The following is a 24,079-nucleotide window of genomic DNA, read 5'->3' on the forward strand; positions in this document are numbered from 1 at the left end:
TTTTGTTTCATGTGGTGATATTGCTTGTAATTATTGCTCTTACTGATCGAGAAGAAACGAAAAGCAACCGGATTTGATTATTAGGTGATCGCAGGGTTTTATGGCAGCTCTTAGGAATTTAGTCAAAATGAATGTAGGATAAAGATTGTGTGATGGTAGGACTTAATTATTGAGTATAGGTTTATTGATAAATTTTAGTTTTATTTTTAATTTCATCTTGTACCGATGGTAATTATGCATTAAGATAAAATAGACAATTCACATTTAGAATTTAAGTTGGGTGTAGAAAGAGATTAGATGGGTTCAAATAAAATGTCATTTGTTCTAATTATAGAAAATTTAGAGTGTAAAATGAGATTTTTGAAGTACCAATAACAATTTCCAATTAAAATATCAGTCAGATTCCTTTTTTTATGGGTTTGGGTCAAGCTCAACTTATGGGATAACATTGACAGTTCCTGGCCCAATACCACAGGCCTTGTAAGACGACCTGCGATGGGTTTTCTTAAGAGAACTTGACATAAAGTTTAACGGAAGTATTAAAATAAAAAAAAAAAAAAAAAAGTTTAGGTACGAAACTGAAACGTCAAAAAAACTAATGGCGCGTTTACTAATCCGTAATCAAATTGAGAGGAATCGGATTGATGAGGAATTTGATTGAGGAGGAATTGAAATGAGGTGGAATCAGAATCAGATTCTTATTGAAATTGTTTACTAAAACTGTTTGAAATCGGAATACAATTCCATAAAGTTGTTTACTAATTCAGCAGAATCGGAATATAAACCAGTATGATTACTAAAATGCCCTTGTCCCAAATCAAATATTTTACATACTTTTTTTTTAATAAAATTTGATATAGTATATAATAGTAACAAACTGATTCTGCATTGAGTAACAAACTGATTCTGCATGAAGTAACAAACTGATTATGCATTGAGTAACAAAATGATTCTGCATGTATTTACAGAGTTACTTTAGATCAATTGAATTTACTCTAGGCTGACTGAATTAATCAACTAACCGTTCCAGAATGGAGCTGCATGAAAAGGGAAATAAACCAGTATAATTACTAAAATGCCCTTGTCCCAAATCAAATAGTTTATATACTTCTTTTTTAAATAAAATTTGATATAGTATATAATAGTAACAAACTGATTCTGTATTGAGTAACAAACTGATTCTGCATGAAGTAACAAACTGATTCTGCATTGAGTAACAAAATGATTCTGCATGTATTTACAGAGTTACTTTAGATCAATTGAATTTACTCTAGATCGACTGAATTAATCAACTAACCGTTCCAGAACGGAGCTGCATGAAAAGGGAAATAATAGTCTAGGGTTAAAAGGATAATCTTGGAAATAATGAAAGTAGGTGAGGGCATAAAAGGAAAAAAGTTAGCATTTTGATTCTCCAAGCCATCTGGAATCCAAATACCTCCTTTATCTTAGGAATCCAAATCAGCCAAATATTGGTATTGGATTCCAAAATTTGTGTGGGACCCACTAAATTTTGATTCCTCCAGATTTAGTAAACACCGGAGTATACCGTAATCGGAATTCAATTCCGTTTCTTGATTCTGATTACCCTTACGTAAACGCGCCATAAAGGTAGCAGAGTACGAATCTCACGATATTAGAGGGTAGTAAAGCGAGAATTACCTAAAAACTAAATATTGAAGAATAGTGTTTTGGTGCCATCATGTGTTTAACCAATTTCCATCAAACGCCTTGAACTGTGCATGAAACCAACAAGATTGGGTTACACCCGGTTCTCACAAGAAAATACGTCATCCGATCCAATTATATCGATTTTAGAATGTATGGAATTGATCGGAAAGTATGGATTCAACCGAATCCGCAAAACTTGCCATGGTAAGATGCAGAAGTTACCATTGAAATTTACAAAATCAGAAACTAAAATCGGAAGAACTTGGATCAAAGTAACGTTGATTCAGCATACGAAACAAGATTATTGTCAGAACAGCTCAACCTGAAACCCTGCTCCAGAAAAGAGACTCGTTACAAACTGCAACCGCGTGGTTCCTGGCATCCTGCATTGCAATGGAACTGAAATTCTGATTTGATGAGAATTCCGTCTGATACATGGAGTGGAGGTGAATCTGATTCCGGTATGTGCTGACGGTTGTAAACTGAACGATGTCCACCTTCGATTGCTGGCACTCCTTTCCATCTGTGTAAATTGCAACCGTTTGCCTGAGGAACCAACAATCGAAGCCTTGGCAAGGCGAACCAAGAACTGCCATTCTAATCATGGAATATGGATCTATCTTTCAATAACGCGTCTGCTGTTTCTAAATTCTTCAGGCCCCCTGTCCTTGTCCCTCCCATAGTCATTAACCCTTCCACGCTCCTGCTTTCCAAATCCTTCTCTTCTAGGTCCCTTAAATTTATGTGTATCGGCCCCTCTGTTACTTATTCTTTGCCCATCAAAATTGTTCTCCCGAAATACTTTGTTACTGCCGCGAGATCCTCGTGCTGATCTATCAAAATCATCATTGAACGAGTTCCTCCCACCACCCTTTCCAAATCCTTCTCTTTTAGGACCGTTGAAACTCCGTGTATTACTACCTCTGTTACTCATTCTCGGCCCATCAAAATCATTCCCTCGAAACCCTCTACTATTACTACGAGACCCTCGTGTTGATCCATCAAAATCATCGTTGAAAGAGTTTCTCCTACCCTTCATTCCATTGGATTCAAATCGCGTCTCTCTGGTAAAGTTAGGGCCGCCACGACCTTTGAAATTGTTTTCTTTATTCCTTCTTGGTCTATTTTTATGAGATTGAAAATCATTGTCTGATTCTGAACCAGAAACTGAATCATCTTCAAAATCTAAATTTCCTCTCCTCTGAAAACCTTTTCTCTTAGAATCCAAATTATTTGATTTACCTCGCCTGGCTCCAAAGTTTTGATCTAGACCATCATCCGACAGCCCAAGTTCATCATCAGAACCGAAGCTTAATCTCTTGGATGGACCTCGTGTAGTTCTACCCCTGCCTCTTGATCTAGAATCAGCAACATGACTAGATTTCCAGTTGGGATGGACTGAAAGCTCTTTGTCAAAATCTACATCCAGTTCATCATCATCCGAAACAGAGAATGCTGCCCTTTGACGTGTAGGCTTAGATGGCTTATTGTATGGCGATTTTGTTCTTTGACGACCTTGCAAGCTATTGTCAGAATTTTCTATGTCTTCCGATTCGGACCCTTCAAACTCAGAAAAATCAATTGAAGCATCCTGTGCTGAAGTTTTATTGCGAGTGTCTAACTCGTAATTGTCAACATCATCATCAAAATCATCAAAATCATCAAACCCTCTCCCGGGCCTAATAGTATCAGCATCGGAGTATTCTTCATTGTTTACCCTTGGTGCTCTGCTATCTTTACTCAAATTGTATTCACGGTGTCCAAAATCTTGTCCTTGAGCCTGGTTACTCAAATTTTCATCCCTTACAGAAGGATCTGCATACTCAAAAGCAGCAACATCTGCTCCATCTGATTCATTGTCATCAAAATTAAAATTCCAGGCATTAGCATCCCCATGAAGAACAGCCGTCTTCTCCATTCTTGTCCTAGGGCCACGTTGCACTTCTTGCAATTTGTTCTCCAGGTATTCATCTGGTGGACGCTTGCAATCACAATGAAAACATGCCATGTTTCTCCTGTAATTTAAGAAGTTGCACCTGCCATGTAACAAGACATAAGAAAATCAATAATCTCATAAACTAAAAATAGAATAAATTGTATTTCGGGAGCAGATCTAAAGATCGTGGGAGAGGCCAACAGCCAAAAAAAGCCAGGTGACAATGACAGCCAAGTATAATTGATATCTGAAAATTAAAAATACTAGAATGTACCCAGGGCATTCCCATTCTCCTGGAAGCAGTTGTCTCTTTGGACGTTTGGCATCACATTGAAGGCAGATGTTGTTCTTGGCAAAATTCATGAAGTCACACCTGATACCAACATTCAACATCGTGAGCAAATTGTAGAAATCATAACTTTCATTACAATAAAGTTTCGGAGAACATATTTAGCTAATTCAATTCAACCATGCTTCTTAACAAAAAAAAAAAAAATTATAATGAGCTAAGTCAATGGAAAGCCATTTATGGGATCTAAACAACGTAACTATTAATGATTCCTCAAAGAAAGTCAACACTACAGTCCCATTATTCTGGTCCGAAGAACTTCTAATGATGCCTACAAGCTTGAAATGTAAAATATTAGACCTGGCAGAGAGAGATTTTTCCCAAGGAAAGTGGCATATAAAGTACATGTATTTTCCACAAAATCACCGCCGGAGTATTAATTGAACAAAACAAATAAATTGGCCATGATCCAGAAGAATAAAACTAAAGAAATTAGAAGAAACATACTTCGAGCATAGCCAGTCCCCTTTTTTCATCTCAATGTCATCCCGTCCAACTCGTCTTCTTGGAGGCGGAGGAGGCTGCTTTACTTTTGGTGGTGGCTTTTTGATTACTGGAGGTGGAAGATTAGGATCGATTGGAACTGCACTCAGCTTGACAACCTGATGAAGCAACTTACGGACCACGGTCTTAACAGATTTTTGTTTCAGAAGTGACTTATTGGCCACGGATCCATTAACAGGATCAAATCCATAAGTCAATAAAACACGCATTACATCAATAGTCCGTGCCTCGTCCTCTTTGTTAGTAATCAGATATGCTCTTTCACAAGAACTCCTTAAACTACAGGAACTGCAAACCTGGCATATAAATGAAATACTCATTACTTAAAAAGAAATCATATATATGAGCCAAAATAAATACGAGGGCTGGGGCAAAGAAACTGGACCCTTCAGAGAAGCAAAATTGACAAAATGCCAGCAACAAGGAATGAGATGTCAGTGGTTAGACGCAAGTTATATAAGCAAGCGATACCAGGAAATATTCGAAGTAAAACTCACATCTCCTTCATCAAGGTGGGTATGCTTCCTTAATAGTTTTGAAGAGAAAACCACCTTCTTGTCCATACTCGGGCATCCAAAACCCACCAAAACTTGAATATCCTGTCTCGACAAGGACCTGAAATTACTCTACCGTCTCAGAATTTGTCAACCATACTAGCATTAAACCCAACATCCGAAACCGATCACATACATAAGCAACAGCTATCTATAGAGAAGAGAACACATTGTGCACTTATACAATCAGTCAATCGATTAGTCGAAAAGAAACAGAGTTTTAATCATATCACTACTCCATTCACCCTCCTATCAGTCACTGAAGAAACTACGAAGGATATCGAATACAGTTCAGTATTTGTTTTTCATAAAACCAAACTCAAACACCATTTTCTTTAGCATTACCTTATGATATCGAATCGGTCCTTTCCGAAATTAAGACACGCTGTGTGAACAGCCTTGAAATCCTTGAAATCAATACCTGGGGCATCCTCCTCAGCCGCCAAAGCATATTCAGTTGGATCAAAGCCGATATCTTGGACCATTCTGTCCTCGTCCACCCTCCTATGATCAAAGTAATTCTGCTGCACCAGCCTCTCCATCAGTTCAATCCACTCCGGCCACGGGTGCACGACCTCCACCTCCTTCTTAGCCGCCACCGGCTTCTCCAGCCTCTCCGACCCGGCCGAAACAGATACAGAATCAACCAAATTAGCATCAATTCCACTGTGATTGGCAACTCCCAACCCTAATTCCGGGTCAATTTGGGATTTTTTCGATTCGCGCCAAGCTCTGATTTTCTGGAGGGTCTGATCCTTCTCGGAGCGTTCTTTCTCGATGGCGTCGATTTGGTCGAAGACGAAGCTCAGGCGGGCGGAGAGGGAGGAGGGTTTTGGGTCCGGGGAGGAGGAGGTTGGGGTTGGGGAGGTGGAGAATGGTTTTAGGAGAGAGAGGAGAGATGGAGGGCGTTTAGGGTTTGGGGAGCAGCGAGAGAGGCGTTTGAGGAGGAGCAGGGAGTATGGAGTCTGTGCCATTTTAAGAGATAGAGAGAGAGAGAGAGAGAGAGAGAGAGTAAGCTCAATGCTCAAATCCTTAAACCCTCCATGGATGGTGGGGGAAGAGAGGGCGAGGAGAGGACGAAGGTAAGCTTAAACCCTACATTGGGCTATATTTTTGGACAATCTACAATGGGCTCTTTTTGGGGAATAGGAAGTGATTTGGGCTTTCTATTTTCATGTGCTACTTTGAGGCCCATGTTAGTCCATTTTGACCATTAGAAACCCTTACGGCACGATTGGTGAAACGGTGTGGTTTTATTCATAACGTTATAAAAGTGTATACAATTCTCGAGGAGGACGTCCTGGATTAACTCCGAGGCTCCTCAAACCAACAACTAGCAAAAATAGAAATTAAGGTCAATTTAGTCATTCTATGTCCGCAACATTGACAAATCTATGAACATAACAAATTCTTAAGGCAACAAAATATGTCCTAAACTTGTACTTAACTTATGATTACCTTACGTGGTGCACACATGATGTTATTTAATGGAAATTTAGATGGAGTGTGGAGAAAATAGACATAAATGAAAAATTGTCCAAAAAACATTAGTTTAAGTTCTTAATTTTGTAAATGATAAGTTATGTAGTGAAATTGGAAGTCAGGCACAAGTTTTTAGGGGTGTTATGACATTTTACTCTTTAGTGAACCATACTCATCGTGTTGATAACGAGATTGTAGTCCTTCCCCTTCTATTTGAACGGTCAAGGTTAAGTCACGTCAACATCTTATACTAATTTTTTATAGAAAGATAAAGACAAAATAGTGTGTAAGAGGAGGAAATGAAAGGGGATAAAAATAGGAGGAGAGAGAATCCTAGTCCATCTTCTTCTCTGTTTCACTATGATTTATGACCCTACAGAGTGAAGGCCCTAGGTGGCTTGTCTACTCCAGCCACTCTCAGGGCCAGGCCTGTTTTGTGGGAAAGTATAAATTGTAAACTCACTTCCATTTTCTGTAATATATTCAACTTAGAAGATCTCCTCCAAAGATTTCATACAAACTAAGGAAAGCTTTATTGTCCAACCAAAGTAAACCCAAAACCCTAGAGATTCATGGGCTCGTTTGGATATCTTTTAAAATAACTGAAAATGTTTTTAGAGAAAATATTTTTAGGTTCCAAACACACTTTAAGTGCTTTCTACAAGAAGCACCAGTTATGTGCTTCTTCTAGGAAGCACTTTGAGTAGTGCTTTTATAGGATTTACTTGCATTTTTATTAAGGATTAGTTCTAAAAATATTTTCACAAAAAACACTTTCAGTTATTTTAAAAGCACATCCAAATGAGCTTCATCTCTCCATCCTATCCTGGCATTTAGAATTGCAGGAAGCACTTGGATAAATAACCAAAGGAAGTGAAAGATAGTAAGTCCTAGACCCAACATTTTCAGTCCAAAAAATATTCCGAAAACATGTACAGTGAAGCTTGGGATTTTCAACGTCGTTCTTCCACCGCTAAAAGAGTCAGCGGTGGACGGTTTTTCTACAATCAGTTTCATAAACAGGGTTCTCCCGAATGCTGCTTTTGCAGTCAACAGCTTTCAAGCCTACGATCAATACAACTCCGGGTGGAGAATTTGATGTCAACCTTCCTTTCCATTAAGCACCACTCTGAGCTGAGAATTCGGGTGCTCGGCCTAGGGGTAATATACGATCCTTGGTAAGCTCGTATCGTTCTGCAGTTATCTGGGAACCATCCAGCACCTATTTGGCCAAAACCAAAACCAAAACCACATGTACAGGTTAACGTTTTTGTTTTAAAAAGCTCGTGAATATACAACATATAAAACTCGAGAACCAATGTTTAATACGTTAATTACTACAGTCTAAGCATGCCTAGATTTAGCTGATAAGAAAATCGAAACACATTTTTGTCTAAATCTTCTTCTGTACATCCACTTTTGTACTCTTGTGTGTAAAATAAATAAGTTAACGAGACAAAGAAAAAGAAACATATATCGGGCCTTAACTTGTGAAACAGCGTCCTTCTATCCGGCGTGCATGCGTGGACTGAGTGCAGGAATCCTGCAAACAGCAAGACACAGTTTGCACCGTACATGACTCAAATGAAGAACAATTCCTAGGGCGAGGAGAGCACAGCCTGTCGGGATCCAGTGGTTCAGTCTGGCTGAATGATCCTGTAATCGCGGACAGAAGAAAAATGAGTTCCGAGTCATGCACATGCTAAGCACTGAATATACAAATCAGAGACTTAACCTTCATATGTATAAGCACATGTCCGAAATGCACTCCCAGAATCACGGAGAGAATTGCAGATATAGAGCTGCAGGTGGAAACAAATCCACATAAAACTTCTTAAAAGCGTCTCATTATTAACATCTATCGGATTATCTCGAAGCAAAGGACTAATATGATCTCTTGATTGTCCGAAACCAGTAAAGGACCGAGTGGTTAAACTCCGTCACAGGCAAGGGTTATATTTACCTTAAAGTGCCTTTGGGTTCAAAAGGAGCACGGCACAATGATGGGGCATTATTTAGGAATGGTCCTGCATATGGGGAATTCTCAGTGCAAGCCTGCAGCATTTCAGTGTCCTTCTATCCGGCATGCGAGGACCGAGTGTAGGAATCCTGCAAACAGAGAGACACTCAAGGCAAAGGAGAACACCACTTCATATTGTTTCATTCTGAATGCTGGTAGCGCATCAATAAAAGTCATCGTCTCCAACATGCAGCTCTGTGCAGAAATACCTCAGTGACATGTTGCTAAACAATATATAACGAATTACGTTTATACAAAATTAAATTAAGTATGATAATCATGTCACATTCACAAACTTAAAATAGTATTTAGCTGCACTGCAGGGTCTCTTATACTGATTAAAGCACCCGGATAAAGGTCATGCCGAACATAACAAAACGTATACAAGCTGTCGCGGCTCACAGTACTCAAGTAGCGTAGAAATTCAAAACCCAATATAAGTGAATAAAATACATGTAAAATCAACACATGGAAAGTAGCTCCTATGAACTAAAAAGTTGAAAAGATATCTTTTCCAGTCCTGGTTTATAACGCATCATAGTACCTTCTAAATACATTTAAACCAAACAATGAGATACCAGCACCATTGACATCAGATTCTCCAGATGCAACAGCTTCTGCTGCCTGCCTCAATTCCATGGCCAAGAATTCTGCAGATTCCAAACGTTCATCATCTTGCCATTACAAATTCCCTAATACACCAGAACCCTCTTTGGCACCTTGAACTTCTCTCGCAAACATTTTAACTCTTGGTGCTATCAATCTTCTCATCAGACCTACCGACTTCATTTTCCGCTGAAGGTTTAAGAAAAGGTTTGTGGATACCGCCAAATATATCATAACCATTCATTCTATGTTCCACCTTCTCATCAGCCCAAGTAATGGAGCGATTAAGTTTTTTTTGCCCCCGAAGGTTAAGAGAGGATCTCAGCATTGGATCATTTGATTTATCAGCCTTCTCACCATGGAATTCCTCTCTTGCTTCTTTAGGACTTCTATACATAATAGTTTGAGAAGACTCTGAAGTTGAAGACGCCTCTTGAATGCCAACATCATCTTCCTTGGAAATCTTACTTTTCCTCCTTCTTGAGTGTCTAGATTTCTTTCAGAATCATTCTTAACTGCACTTCACTCTTTTCTTGAATCTTCAACTTAGAAATCCCCAATCTGCGCTGTGCTCTTTGCTTGGATCTTCAACTTGGAAATCCCGAATCTCCCCCAACCCCACTTCGAATTTGTCAAAACCCATATCCCCAAAAGCCCTCAAGACCCTCTCAACTTGCAATTGGAGGCTGAGCAGGTGGGGCTTGTGAATCTGCACTAGACTGCTTACGTCGAAATCCAGGAAAACATGTCTGAGCGTTTGGTAGGGAAGCTGGTGATTACTTGAACCTGCGATAGACTACATGAGCATTGGAAATCTTCTCGCTTTCATTCAACTTCTTGAGATGCCCCTTTCCAAGGCGTAATGGATAAATAATCACCATTTTCCTCAGGCTTTGAGCATCCTCAAGGATAAACCTTATGAACTCGATTTGGTTGGACCCGTAGAAGTGTCGATTAAGGTCTACGGTTACCTCCTTAAGCTGAGAGAGGAAAGGAAGCTTGCTTGACCTCCAGTATTCCATAGTAAGACCTGAACACTGAGAAGGAAGCAGGTAGATCAATTGCAAAGTTCCAAAAGCATATCAAGAAACTAATGATAATTGTCAAACCGAACATTTTACTTACTTCATTTAGAAGGCAACGGGGCGGCGTTGAAGACTTCACGTCCAAGATAGTTAAATTAGGCATTGCCCTAAGAATAGGGACCAATGCCAACACCAATTCAATACTAAAGTTTCCAATTTTCATAGAGAAATCAAAAACGTTCTCTAAGGGCGGTATTCCTTTCTTGAACAAAGCCTGCAGTTTATTTAAAAAGAAGAATTAAACATCTCACTCTCAATTATGTTTCATATAACACTTAGCCTGAAGAGTAGCGTCTTTACCTTGATGGTATTGTGATTTAGAGTTAAATCTTTAACCCGGTGCACGCTGGTAAGGAAGTCAACTGCCTTCACATCAGGTGATAGATCTCTACGTATTATATTGGCTAAAGAAAGCTCAGCCCTTTCTAAGGTCCCGAGCTGGTGGTTGACAGTAATCCCATCCCACTGCAAATTCTTAACATCTGAAGCAAATATGCTTACTGTTGTACACCACTCCGAACGCCAATCAATGCGTACATCTTCAATCTTACGACCGATGATTTTCAGTCGACGAACTGTCCAACTGTTGCTCGAAATACTAAATGATTTTAGTGATGAGCTCTCAATGATGATATCACCTACCCCATTCTCTAGATGGATCCTACTGATATCAATGTCAAGAATTTCAACCTTGCACCTTAAAGCATTTTCGATCCACGAAATAAACCGACGTCCTACCCCCTCACAAATGCATGGGGTTTCATTTCCAAAAATATGTTCGCGGACGTCAAATCTAATACCTAAATGAAGGATTCTGTTCTCCCCACGATGGTCTAAGAACCTATCCACAGCATTTGCGAACCTAGACCACTTATCACAAGTTGATATATCTACTTTAGACAAATCTAATCTGAAACTGGGAGTTGACAAATGGAGCTCCTTGCAGCGTTTGGATAAACTCCCAAAGCGAGAGAGGTCTCCAAATGGAAGCAACGAAAGGATTCCATGAGCAATTTCGTCTGAAAGACTACTCAGCCTATCCACCCTAAACTCTAGACTAACTCTGGGAACTTTTTCACTACTCGTACTTGCCCTACAAGTCTCCATTTACCTGCTCTACAAAATAACATAGTATAAGGATGCCTTTGCTAGCCGGAGGAGAGATACAGAGAGAAAGAGAGGGGAAGAAAAGCTTACCTTTGCTTAACGGCGACAAGAGGGTGAAGATGATGAGCTTGTTTTGAAGGATTTGCGATGAGAGGGGTTGTCTTTCGGGAGTTAAAAAGTCAAAGGTGAATAAATAATAAATATGCATTAAATAATATAAAATATTATTATAGTATTTAATAAAATATTACTATATATGTATAAATTAATATAATATTATAATTTCTTAATTATCTTTTTTTTAATTTGACACTGCACTAAATGTTTCACTAAGTTAGTCCAGTTTAAATCCCACCCCCATATTTTCATCCTATTTCTATTTTTCCCCTAGAACATATTTGTTATCTATCAATTTAGTCACTTATTTTCTTTCAATTCTAACCCTTGATCTGGAAATGCTATTGTTCTTAAACTGCCATGTGGCAGCTCTCATATCTCTCTCTTCTTCCCTCTATTCCCGAAACACTCCCCATCATAGAACCTTTCTCTTTTGTTTATTTTTTTTCAGTTTCTTCTCTCTCTCTCTCTCTCTCACTCTCTAAGCTCCGAGAGCTTCTCTCTAACTTTCACCTCACTTCCTTCACAAATCAAACCCCAAAAACCATTTCCATTTCTTAAAATTCCATCTTTTGGGTAGTTTATTAAATTGTACATTTTCGTGCTTAGGTGAAGTTGCTAGTGGAGACTTTCTTAATCATTTTCCACACAATTCTGCTGCTACGGAGTATCTGTGAGTGGATCACCTTCGAAAATTGCATGTTTTATTGATAGAATTGCATAATTTAATAGCATGACTTGCATAATTATTGATTTGAGGAATACTTTACAGGAAGCATGATGATTTGATTATACGTGATTATATATATATGTTTTGAATTATTTCCATTATATCGTATTTTCTATAGAACCCTCATTCTGGTAGACTATCTGATCGATGACGATAGGATGCTAAGAATGTGTTTCAAATGACTTTCGAACACCTCTTCGTAGTATAGAGGATCAATGAATTTATGCTACGAAGTTGTATTTTAGAGATGAATTATGTTTTGTGCATACCTAGTGAACACTATGCCGCTTGGGGCGAGGATCTGGTGTTGGCATTGAGGCCGGGAGAAATAATCCCTAGCGAAAGGCTAAGGGACACAGAGACATGCATTGGGCCGGGAGGGAGATATCTCTGGCTACGGGCACATAGACTGAGGTGCAGACATTGGGCCGGGAGTATTATTATTCAGTGCACTCACTAGCAGCACAACTTGTGTTATGCTTCCTGATACGATTTCTGATACGATTCCTGATACGATTTCTGATACGAATCCTGATACGATTTCTGATACGAATCCTGATATGATTTCTGATATGATTTTCTGAGATTGATTTGCAGATGAATATATGAATTGTTTTTATGGCATGCTAGAGTTTTCTGAAAAGCTTATCACTTATTATTCTAGTAGTTTTCATAATTAAACTGTGGGGGTTAGTATGTTCATAATTGTTTTCGTACTACGTATGTATATAAACTTGGTCCACTCACCCTTGTTTTGCGCCCCCATTCAAGTCTTAGAAACGAGGCATAGAATCCCGGCATTAAGGTACTTCCGCAACGGCATCTTCGAGTCCTCTCGGGGTAGGACCCACTCCTTTGTTCATTCAATCTTATCTTAATTCTTGTTAGTGACTAGGTTTAGCTGTATGCTCTGAACATGTTCCTAAATTGTTAATTCATTGTTTTTTTTTTATTCATAACCCATATTTATTTCTTATTCCTAGCTTTTGTATCAATTAATGGCTTTTGTCACCCTCGGGTGTCGGCCAGCACGTGCCTATCTTGGTATTCGGGTAATATCAGGGTTGGGGCGTGTCAGCGGCCGCCCATCTTCTCATTGGAAATCAAGCTCAGGAGCGACAATCCACCCCTCTGATGTCGTCGAAAAACCTGCAAGGTGAAGTCATGGCTGCTGTAGGCTGCATATCTTTGCAACGACTGTGTTTTCTTTTGTTATAAACAAGTCCATGAAAATGATGGACTCCCTTGTCCTCCTTGAGTTTGCTTGGTAATGGGAAGGGGGACGCGGGTTGTTGTTTGATGCGTCTGGGTATTTCTTCCCCTTGCATTACCAGGTTGTCTCTGCTGTTTGCCTCTGGGTAGGCTTCTATTGTTCTTGTGGCTTCTGTGCCCTGGTTTAATCGATTCCAGTTTATCCAAAAAAAAAAAAAAAAACAAGTCCATGAAAATGATGCATCGTTTCGTTTGCCTTTAAAACTGTAAATATAATAGACATTGGACGACGTCGTTTGAGCATAAAAAATAAACACAACATAAGGGGGACCATTTGTCCCCATTAACCCTCGCATATTCATTCACTTCCCCAATTCCCACCCCACTGCCGTGCCTTGTGCCTTTTTAAAATTTAAATGGTTAATTCCTAATTTAACATAAATGTTTGCTTAATTGACTTTCTTTATAAGAATTATAATGTAATATGGGTATTGATTATTGATATGAATCATGTGATTATTGATATGAATCATGTGATTATTGATATGAATCATATGATTATTGATGAATAAGTGGATATGTTTATTCCTTGGAATTTAAAGAATTGAATCTTGAAGCATTTTTTACCTGATTTTTATTGTAATTTGATCATTGATTTAGACTAGCTTTTTCACTAGTTTGATCCTTCATTTTTGCTGCTAATTTCACTGTGGGAATCAGATGATGCCTCAAACTTGTAGATTTTTAGGCAAAATTTAGCTACCATTTTTCGAAAGGGTGTAGCTTTTGTCAAAATTTAATGCTTGAAAGGGGTTGACGTATCAGCTATTGCTTAAAGTTGCAGTTTTTATTTTGAAAAAAAAAAGTTAATTTTTATTAGGTAAATATGTTTTCAAAAAACTCAAATTGTTATGATAAATCACTGTTTTCACATTTGGCATATCACACTAGAGTTGCTTGTATAGGCTTCGTTTGGATTATATGGTTTTACTAGCAAACAATGCCCCGCACAATGCTGCGGGATTGAAAACGATATAAAATTTTGTATAGTACTATTTACATACAAAAGATTTAGTAGATAGTCCTATTAAAAATCATATAGAATCTAGAAACAATCAGATTGTGATAGATAAGCTTAATATGTGCATACCCCTATTTACTTTGAACTCCCCTGCATACAACAACAACGAAGTCTTAACTTACAAAAATCACAGATCAAATTAAATAAAAAATCCAATAAAACTTAATCACAAATTTCATCTGGATAATTATAAAATACAACAACAACAACAACAACAACAAAGCCTTTTCCCACTAAGTGGGGTCGGCTATATGAATCCTAGAACGCCATTGCGCTCGGTTTTGTGTCATGTCCTCCGTTAGATCCAAGTACTCTAAGTCTTTTCTTAGAGTCTCTTCCAAAGTTTTCCTAGGTTTTCCTCTACCCCTTCGGCCCTGAACCTCTGTCCCGTAGTCACATCTTCGAACCGGAGCGTCATTCGGCCTTCTTTGCACATGTCCAAATCACCGGAGCCGATTTTCTCTCATCTTTCCTACAATTTCGGCTACTCCTACTTTACCTCGGATATCCTCATTCCCAATCTTATCCTTTCTCGTGTGCCCACACATCCCACGAAGCATCCTCATCTCCGCTACACCCATTTTGTGTACGTGTTGATGCTTCACCGCCCAACATTCTGTGTCATACAACATCGCTGGCCTTATTGCCGTCCTATAAAATTTTCCCTTGAGCTTCAGTGGCCTACGACGGTCACACAACACGCCGGATGCATTCTTACACTTCATCCATCCAGCTCGTATTCTATGGTTGAGATCTCCATCTAATTCTCCGTTCTCTTGCAAGATAGATCCTAGGTAGCGAAAACGGTCGCTTTTTGTGATCTTCGCTAGATTGCTCCGGTCATTAGCGTGGATAAGTATATAAATGGATAGAGATAGGAAAGCAAACACAAGATGTATGTGGTTCACCCAGATTGGCTACGTCCACGGAATAGAAGAGTTCTCATTAATTGTGAAGGGTTTACACAAGTACATAGGTTCAAGCTCTCCTTTAGTGAGTACAAGTGAATGATTTAGTACAAATGACATTAGGAAATATTGTGGGAGAATGATCTCGTAATCACGAAACTTCTAAGTATCGGAGTGTGGTGTCGTTTTGACTTGCCTTATCTGTCTCATAGGTAGATGTGGCATCTTCTCTGGAAGTACTCTTCCTCCATCCAGGGGTGGTATCTTTAACTGGTGGAGATGCACAAGGTAATGTATCAATTTCACTTGAAGCTTACTTGTAGTTTCAGGCTTGGTCAAGCGCGATACAAACCATGTAGTAGGAGTCCCCCAAGTCGCCGAGCTAGGGGGTCTGCTGAAAGAGGTGACAGACAAGGTAAGCAATCAGAGCTCCGACTGATTGTTCACCTTCTCCCCATCTTGCAGCAGCATGAAGGATAAAGAGAAGAAAAATGAGAAGAGATGATATGAGATACTTTTGCTTTTGAAGAAGTAACTTTCCACAGGCTTATTCTTGAACTGAGCTGGAGGGTTTTCTGGTTTCCTCCAGAGTATAAGGCCGACTGAAGAATTTGAGGGTCAAAACAAGTCCATCAAATCTAGAGTACGTTCCACCCTGCTGATATGGGATACTTTTGCTTTTGACAGAGTAATGGATGTATCGGCACGTGTGCTGTTACGCTTGTCTCCACATGTTTCCTTGTATCCTTCGCACTTGCCCTATCTGTTCCTCAAGCAGATGCGGAATCTTCCCTGGAAATATAAGATGTTGAAGATGAGTACTCGAGAGCAATGCCAGGTAAGTAATCAGGTAAGGGGTTCCAGGCAGTCAGTTCATGGCTGGAAGCTTGATTCCAAGTGCTGACTGATTGCTCTCTTTCTCCTTGTCTTGCAGGTAAAAACAAGGCCAAAGGAAAAGACAGGGAAAAAGCATGATATGGGATACTCTTGCTTTTAACCCTGATGATATGAGATATTCTTGCTCTAGTATATCTTGTTTGCAGAGGTATTATCGGGGGGAAGGAAAGCTGAATATTTCGAAAGGCTTCGTTGGGAGTGCCCTCTCAGATATGATGAAGGGTTGAGCATTTTTGCAGGTCTGCCTGTCTGTTGGGGATGGAGGTCGACATATATAGGAGTCTCCCTAAGAAGTAGTAATGCTATTCCTTTACCCTGCTTGGTCATAGCACGGTAGTGGGAGCTGCCAGTTTCACATGTTTTAACTCTGTCAGAGCACTTTGAAAAAGTGGTCTGTGGTATCTGGCTCTCGAGATTCGGAGAACAATGCCTCTTCGATTTTTGAGAAAGCAATCATGCTGGGGGTCTGGCTCTCGAGATTCGGAGAGCAGTGTCTCTTCGATTTTTTAGAAAGTAATCATGTTGGGAGTTTGGCTCTCGAGATTCGGAGGGCGGTGCCTCTTCGATTTTGGAGCAAGCAATCTGTTGGGAGTGTTGTCTCGAATGTGAGTAAAGGTTGGGCATGTTTGCTAGTCTACCTTGCCACGAAGCACAAAGGTTGACACACATGGACTTTCCAATTATCCAGCAATGGTACTGTTCCTTTACCCTCTCTTCGATTTTGAGAAAGTAGTCATGTTGGGAGTCTGGCTCTCGAGATTCGGAGGACGGTGTCTCTTCGATTTTGGAGCAAGCAACCTTGTTGGGAGTGTTTTCTCGAATGTGAGTAAAGGTTGGGCATGTTTGCTAGTCTACCTTGCCACGAAGCACATAGGTTGACAAACAGGGACTTTCCAATTATCCAGCAGTGGTACTGTTCCTTTACCCTTGTGGGTAATAATATGGTAGCTAGACCTTCAAAATTTATGTGTCTAAACTTTGTTAGTGCTGTTTCTTTGCTATTCTTTTACCTTTCTTGGTCAGAGCGATTTAGTGGGAGTTGCAAGCTTCACGTGCTCAACTTTGGCAGAGAACTTTGGCAAAGTTATCTGTGGTACCCATGAGCTATTGTTGCGTGTGGGAAGTGGGTGATTGAACAGTAAGATTTATGTGCTTTCTACTTCACCAGAAGTCTTCGACAGAATGCCCATAATTTCTGCAAAGCTGAGTGTGCGTGTGACAGGTGCTGACAAGGCTAGAAAAGTAGGTGCCTCTTCGATTTCTGAGATCGGCCCTCGTGGTCTCTAAGCAGCCCAGCTTTTGAGAAAGCGAGAGCCTCTTCGATTGATTCGGAGAACGATGCCTCATCGATTTTTGAGAAAGCAATCATGCTGGGGGTCTGGCTCTCGAAGATTCGGGGAGCAGTGTCTCTTCGATTTTTGAGAAAGTAATCATGTTGGGAGTCTGGCTCTCGAGATTCGGAGGGCGGTGCCTCTTCAATTTTGGAGCAAGCAATCTTGTTGGGAGTATTTTCTCGAATGTGAGTAAAGGTTGGGCATGTTTGCTAGTCTACCTTGCCACGAAGCACAGAGGTTGACACACAGGGACTTTCCAATTATCCAGCAATGGTACTGTTCCTTTACCCTCTCTTCGATTTTTAATAAAGTAGTCATGTTGGGAGTCTGGCTCTCGAGATTCGGAGGACGGTGCCTCTTCGATTTTGGAGCAAGCAATCTTATTGGGAGTGTTTTCTCGAATGTGAGTAAAGGTTGGGCATGTTTGCTAGTCTACCTTGCCACGAAGCACAGAGGTTGACACACAGGGACTTTCCAATTATCCAGCAGTGGTACTATTCCTTTACCCTTGTGGGTAATAATATGGTAGCTAGACCTTCAAAATTTATGGGTCTAAACTTTGTTAGTGCTGTTTCTTTGCTATTCTTTTACCCTTCTTGGTCAGAGCGATGTAGTGGGAGCTGCAAGCTTCACGTGCTCAACTTTGGCAGAGAACTTTGGCAAAGTTATCTGTGGTACCCATGAGCTATTGTTGCGTGTGGGAAGTGGGTGATTGAACAGTAAGATTCATGTGTTTTCTACTTCCCCAGAAGTCTTCGACAGAATGCCCATAATTTCCGCAAAGCTGAGTGTGCGTGTGACAGGTGCTGACAAGGCTGGAAAAGTAGGTGCCTCTTCGATTTCTGAGATCGGCCCTCGTGGTCTCTGGGGAGCCCAGCTTTTGAGAAAGCGAGCGCCTCTTCGATTTCTGAGATCAGCCTTCGAGGTCTTTGAGCAGCCCAACTTTTGAGAAAGCAAACGCCTCTTCGATTTCTAAGATCAACCCTCGTGATCTCTAAGCAGCCCAGCTTTTGAGAAAGCAAACGCCTCTTCGATTTCTGAGCAGGCGCCTCTTCGATTTCTGAAGCTCCGTCGAGTGCAGATTTTTATAGGGGCTGGCATTAAGTTCCAAAGCACACTTGAATCTCCACCAGTAGAAGCTTCATTCTTGCACTTCTAAGATCTTGATTTGTCCGACCTCTTCTCTTTTCAACACCTTTGAAAATGTCTGGCCCCTCCGACCGTCGTTTTGACTTGAACCTTGTTGAAGAGGCAGCCCCGCCTTCTCCAGACAACATATGGCGCCCATCCTTCGTCTCCCTTACTGGTCCTCTTACCGTTGGGGATTCCGTGATGAAGAATGATATGACCGCTGCGGTGGTGGCCAGGAACCTTCTCACTCCCAAAGATAACAGACTACTTTCCAAACGGTCTGATGAGTTAGCTGTTAAGGATTCGCTGGCTCTCAGTGTTCAGTGTGCAGGTTCTGTGTCTAATATGGCCCAACGCCTATTTGGTCGAACCCGCCAAGTTGAATCATTGGCGGCTGAAGTGATGAGTCTCAAACAGGAGATTAAAGGGCTCAAGCATGAGAATAAACAGTTGCACCGGCTCGCACATGACTATGCTACAAACATGAAGAGGAAGCTTGACCAGATGAAGGAAACTGATGGTCAGGTTTTACTTGATCATCAGAGATTTGTGGGTTTGTTCCAAAGGCATTTATTGCCTTCGTCTTCTGGGGCTGTACCGCGTAATGAAGCTCCAAATGATCAACCTCTGATGCCTCATCCTTCTAGGGTTCTGTCCAGTACTGAGGCTCCAAATGATCCCCCTCCGGTGCCTTCTCTTTCTGGGGCTCTACCGACTGCTGAGACTTCTCCTAAGCAACCTTTGTGAAGGCTCCCTCTTGTGTGTTTATTTTGACTCATGTATATGTACATATTTGTAGCTTATCGGGGATATCAATAAATAAGCTTTCCTTCATTTCAACGTATTGTGTTAAATACACCAAAGCCTTTTTCGCTAAGTTCTTTGAATTTTCTTTTGTTGAAGCTTGTATGTTGAAGCTTTCTGAGTGGAGCATGTAGGTTGGGGTAGTGTTCCCTTAATTTTCCGAGTGAGGAAAACTTCTCGGTTGGAGACTTGGAAAATCCAAGTCACTGAGTGGGATCGGCTATATGAATCTTAGAACGCCATTGTGCTCGATCCTGTGTCATGTCCTTCTTTAGATCCAAGTACTCTAAGTCTTTTCTTAGAGTCTATTCCAAAGTTTTCCTAGGTCTTCCTCTACCCCTTCGGCCCTGAACCTCTGTCCCATAGTCGCATCTTCTAATCGGAGCGTCAGTAGGCCTTCTTTGCATATGTCCAAACCACCGTAACCGATTTTCTCTCATCTTTCCTTCAATTTCGGCTACTCCTACTTTACCCCGGATATCCTCATTCCTAATCTTATCCTTTCTCGTGTGCCCACACATCCAACGAAGCATCCTCATCTCCGCTACACCCATTTTGTGTACGTGTTGATGTTTCACCGCCCAACATTCTGTGCCATACAGCATCGCCGGCCTTATTGCCGTCCTATAAAATTTTCCCTTGAGCTTCAGTGGCATACGGCGGTCACATAACACGCCGGATGCACTCTTCCACTTCATCCATCCAGCTTGTATTCTATGGTTGAGATCTCCATCTAATTCTCCGTTCTTTTGCAAGATAGATCCTAGGTAACGAAAACGGTCGCTCTTTGGTATTTCTTGATCTCCGATCCTCACCCCTAACTCGTTTTGGCCTCCATTTACACTGAACTTGCACTCCATATATTCTGTCTTTGATCGGCTTAGGCGAAGACCTTTAGATTCCAACACTTCTCTCCAAAGGTTAAGCTTTGCATTTACCCCTTCCTGAGTTTCATCTATCAACACTATATCGTCTGCGAACAGCATACACCAAGGAATATCATCTTGAATATGTCCTGTTAACTCATCCATTACCAACGCAAAAAGGTAAGGACTTAAGGATGAGCCTTGATGTAATCCTACAGTTATGGGAAAGCTTTCGGTTTGTCCTTCATGAGTTCTTACGGCAGTCTTTACTCCTTCATACATATCCTTTATAGCTTGGATATATGCTACTCGTACTCCTTTATTCTCTAAAATCCTCCAAAGAATGTCTCTTGGGACCCTATCATACGCTTTTTCCAAATCTATAAAGACCATGTGTAAATCCTTTTTCCCATCTCTATATCTTTCCATCAATCTTCGTAAGAGATAGATTGCCTCCATGGTTGAGCGCCCTGGCATGAACCCGAATTGGTTGTCCGAAACCCGTGTCTCTTGCCTCAATCTATGCTCAATGACTCTCTCCCAGAGCTTCATTGTATGACTCATTAGCTTAATACCCCTATAGTTCATGCAATTTTGTACGTCGCCCTTATTCTTGTAGATAAGCACCAAAGTGCTCGTTCGCCACTCATTTGGCATCTTCTTCGTTTTCAAAATCCTATTGAAAAGGTCAGTGAGCCATGTTATACCTGTCTCTCCCAAAAGTTTCCACACTTCGATTGGTATATCGTCTGGGCCTATTGCTTTTTTATGCTTTATCTTCTTCAAAGCTACAACCACTTCTTCCTTCCGGATTCGACGATAAAAAGAGTAGTTTCTACACTCTTCTGAGTTACTCAACTCCCCTAAAGAAGCACTCATTTCATGTCCTTCATTGAAGAGATTATGAAAATAACCTCTCCATCTGTCTTTAACCGCGTTCTCTGTAGCAAGAACCTTTCCATCCTCATCATTGATGCACCTCACTTGGTTTAGGTCCCTTGTCTTCTTTTCCCTTGCTCTAGATAGTTTATAGATATCCAACTCTCCTTCTTTGGTATCTAGTCGTTTATACATATCGTCGTAAGCCGCTAACTTAGCTTCTCTGACAGCTTTCTTCGCCTCTTGCTTCGCTTTTCTATACCTTTCACCATTTTCATCGGTCCTCTCCTTGTATAAGGCTTTACAACATTCCTTCTTAGCCTTCACCTTTGTTTGTACCTCCTCATTCCACCACCAAGATTCCTTTTGGTGTGGGGCAAAGCCCTTGGACTCTCCTAATATCTCTTTTGCTACTTTTCGGATACAACTAGCCATGGAATCCCACATTTGGCTAGCTTCCCCAAGAAGATTAAAAGGGTCAAATGAGTGAATTAGGAATTTAGGAGAAGACATAAATACTTATAAATAAAAATAAAAAATAAACCAAAATCAATATTAACATTTTCTATTCATGTTCATGGTTCTCTACATAAAGCATATTTGTTGATTTGGTAATGCTAAAGAGACTAAATTTATAGACAAAATTTGCAAACTAAATGATGTGTCACCAATAGAAATGAGCACATTTATCGTCACTTAAGTCATAATTCAAATCCAATCATCAACTTCTATATTACTTAGTTTGCAAAATTTAATTTACAAATTTTATCTTATTAGCATTACCCTAAATGATTTAAAAGTTAAAGCAAAGGCTTTGGCCTTTTACGGCATATTAAATACCTTCCCTTTCCTCCAAAAAAAAAAATAAAAAATAAAAAACCTCCCTTAGTTTGAAAAATAAAACGACTTTGCATCAGCAGCAAGCTTTGTTTTTCAGTCTTTTTTTATCCTAATCCACCTTTTATGACATATTGTTTTTCAGTCTTTTTTTTTAATTTTTTTTTATCATAATCCATCCTTTTGTTGGTCTGAGACATTTCATCTCTATTTCCTCACAAAATCTCCCTGATTATTCAGCCATTTATTTACATCTGTGAAATTCAAATTCAAACTTAGCAGAACGCACAAACCAAACTTAGATTAGGAAAAATCCTCAATTTCTCAAAATCCCACCATATTTTTCATATCGATTGCCCAGCGGCGAGAAATTTTCGAATGAGAAAGATGGGGACTTTTAGAGAGGAACCAAAAACACCAATCCTCTCCCTTTCATCTCAGAAACCGAAATCACTCGTTGCATGCCTCGTTACGTTCCAGCGAGGAGAGGGTTCTTTTTTGTTAGTTTGGTAGTCGTCCCAACTGGGTCGAGGGGAGAGGAGTGAGAGGAAGAGAGAGAAGGGAGAACCAAGAAAAAGAAAATATAAAATAAATACAGTATATATATATATGATGGGTGTATCAGGATATAATCAAAATTCGTGTAAAATTAGGAGGGTAAAATCGACAGACCATTGTTCTTATCAACAGTGTTTTAGGGTATTTTCAGCTTTTGTATATATTAAATTTGAATGGACAAACTTGTAAATTCAATCCTCTTGACCGAACGAGGATATAATCAAAATTAGTGTAAAATTAGGAGGGTAAAATCGACAGACCATTGTTCTTATCAACAGTGTTTTAGGGTATTTTCAGCTTTAGTATATATTAAATTTGAATGGACAAACCTGTAAATTCAATCCTCTTGACCGAACGAGGCCATATGGTAATATGATCGAAGAGATGGACATCACTACAATGCCCCTTTCCCTTAAAGCTATTGAACGAGTAGCAAATTTGCAGCATAAAATTTCATCAGCACTTGTTTGTCTTGATCAAGGTATTAAATATCGGTAATATCGGAAATATCGGTAGTCCGAAAATACGGAAATATCGATGGAAATATTGGGATAATATCGATATCGATAAAAATTACATGGAAACCACGGAAATTGTAAGAAAAACTTGTAAATTTTTATTGAAACTTTGCAGGATGTTTATTTAGTCAATTATCTATTAGTTTATCACAAAAAATTGGAAGGAAATGCATTGCATAATGGATTTAACATGATCAAGTTGATTATATAGCGAGCTGACAAACATTGTGAGTGTAGAAAATATGTAGTAATTAATGAAAGAAGTTTAAACACACCAATTGGGGCTTATTGTGGCAAGTTTTTTAGATATGACCTCGCATCAAGTCGTCTTTTGTGTTAATTTGTAATCTTAACTGGTTTTGTTGTGTTGTGTCAATTAGTTAAATTAAGCGGTACATCCAATTGGGGCTTATAAACATTTTAATTCTCCTTAAAAATCTAAGGGCATTTAATCAGGATTTTAAGTGATTCTTTAAAGTTTAAGGGGTATTCGATCATGATTTTTAAGAAATTCATACATTCCAAATGTATTCATTTAGAAATTGATTCGAAGAGATTTTTAAAAAGTTGGGAAACTCGAAAAAATTAGAAATATTTCACATACTATTTTAAACATTCTCAAATCGCTCTATGAAAATTTGAGGGAATTCACTTAAAATTTTACATAAAAGTTTTAAAAATTATTAAACTTCATCAAAATGCATAAATTTTTAAATCTATTATAATCCTTTAAAATCTGAATGGAGTAAAAAATTCAAATCTAAATCTAATATGAAACAATCACTAGATTACATAGAATTTCTAAACCAAATCTAACAAGGATCAATTACAATTCTAATACGATGTTGTAATTACTTGGAGTTTTTTAGGGCAATATGTAACACCCACCCCCA

General features: G+C 39.6%; 2 protein-coding genes and 1 long non-coding RNA gene across 4 annotated transcripts; all 3 read right to left on the reverse strand.

The window, feature by feature from the left end:
• Positions 1 to 1,772: 1,772 nt before the first annotated feature.
• On the reverse strand, positions 1,773 to 6,087 carry LOC103450932 (uncharacterized). The gene is made up of 5 exons (XM_008390336.4): positions 5,360 to 6,087; positions 4,958 to 5,075; positions 4,404 to 4,756; positions 3,882 to 3,980; positions 1,773 to 3,707 (listed from the first exon to the last, which is right to left on the reverse strand). The coding sequence occupies exons 1-5, from the start codon at positions 5,986 to 5,988 to the stop codon at positions 2,288 to 2,290; spliced, it is 2,619 nt and encodes an 872-aa protein (XP_008388558.2). The 5' UTR covers positions 5,989 to 6,087; the 3' UTR covers positions 1,773 to 2,287.
• Positions 6,088 to 7,976: 1,889 nt separating this feature from the next.
• LOC139190203 (uncharacterized) lies at positions 7,977 to 8,602 on the reverse strand. Its single transcript, XR_011574282.1, has 3 exons — positions 8,460 to 8,602; positions 8,232 to 8,298; positions 7,977 to 8,152 (listed from the first exon to the last, which is right to left on the reverse strand). It is a non-coding gene; the product is annotated as an uncharacterized lncRNA (long non-coding RNA).
• Positions 8,603 to 8,803: 201 nt separating this feature from the next.
• LOC103451318 (FBD-associated F-box protein At5g22730-like) lies at positions 8,804 to 11,466 on the reverse strand. Of its 2 annotated transcripts, XM_070810135.1 has the most exons (4): positions 11,405 to 11,466; positions 10,508 to 11,318; positions 10,248 to 10,421; positions 9,678 to 10,159 (listed from the first exon to the last, which is right to left on the reverse strand). In XM_070810135.1, exons 2-4 carry the CDS (start codon positions 11,312 to 11,314, stop codon positions 9,899 to 9,901), a joined length of 1,242 nt encoding a protein of 413 aa, XP_070666236.1. In that variant the 5' UTR covers positions 11,315 to 11,318; positions 11,405 to 11,466; the 3' UTR covers positions 9,678 to 9,898. The 2 variants fall into 2 exon arrangements, with proteins under 2 accessions (XP_008388959.2, XP_070666236.1); XM_008390737.4 differs by having other exon boundaries at positions 8,804 to 10,159; positions 10,508 to 11,445.
• Between the last annotated feature and the right edge of the window lie 12,613 nt (positions 11,467 to 24,079).

This window comes from Malus domestica, chromosome 12, assembly GCF_042453785.1.
Source record: "Malus domestica chromosome 12, GDT2T_hap1".
NCBI lineage: Eukaryota > Viridiplantae > Streptophyta > Magnoliopsida > Rosales > Rosaceae > Malus > Malus domestica.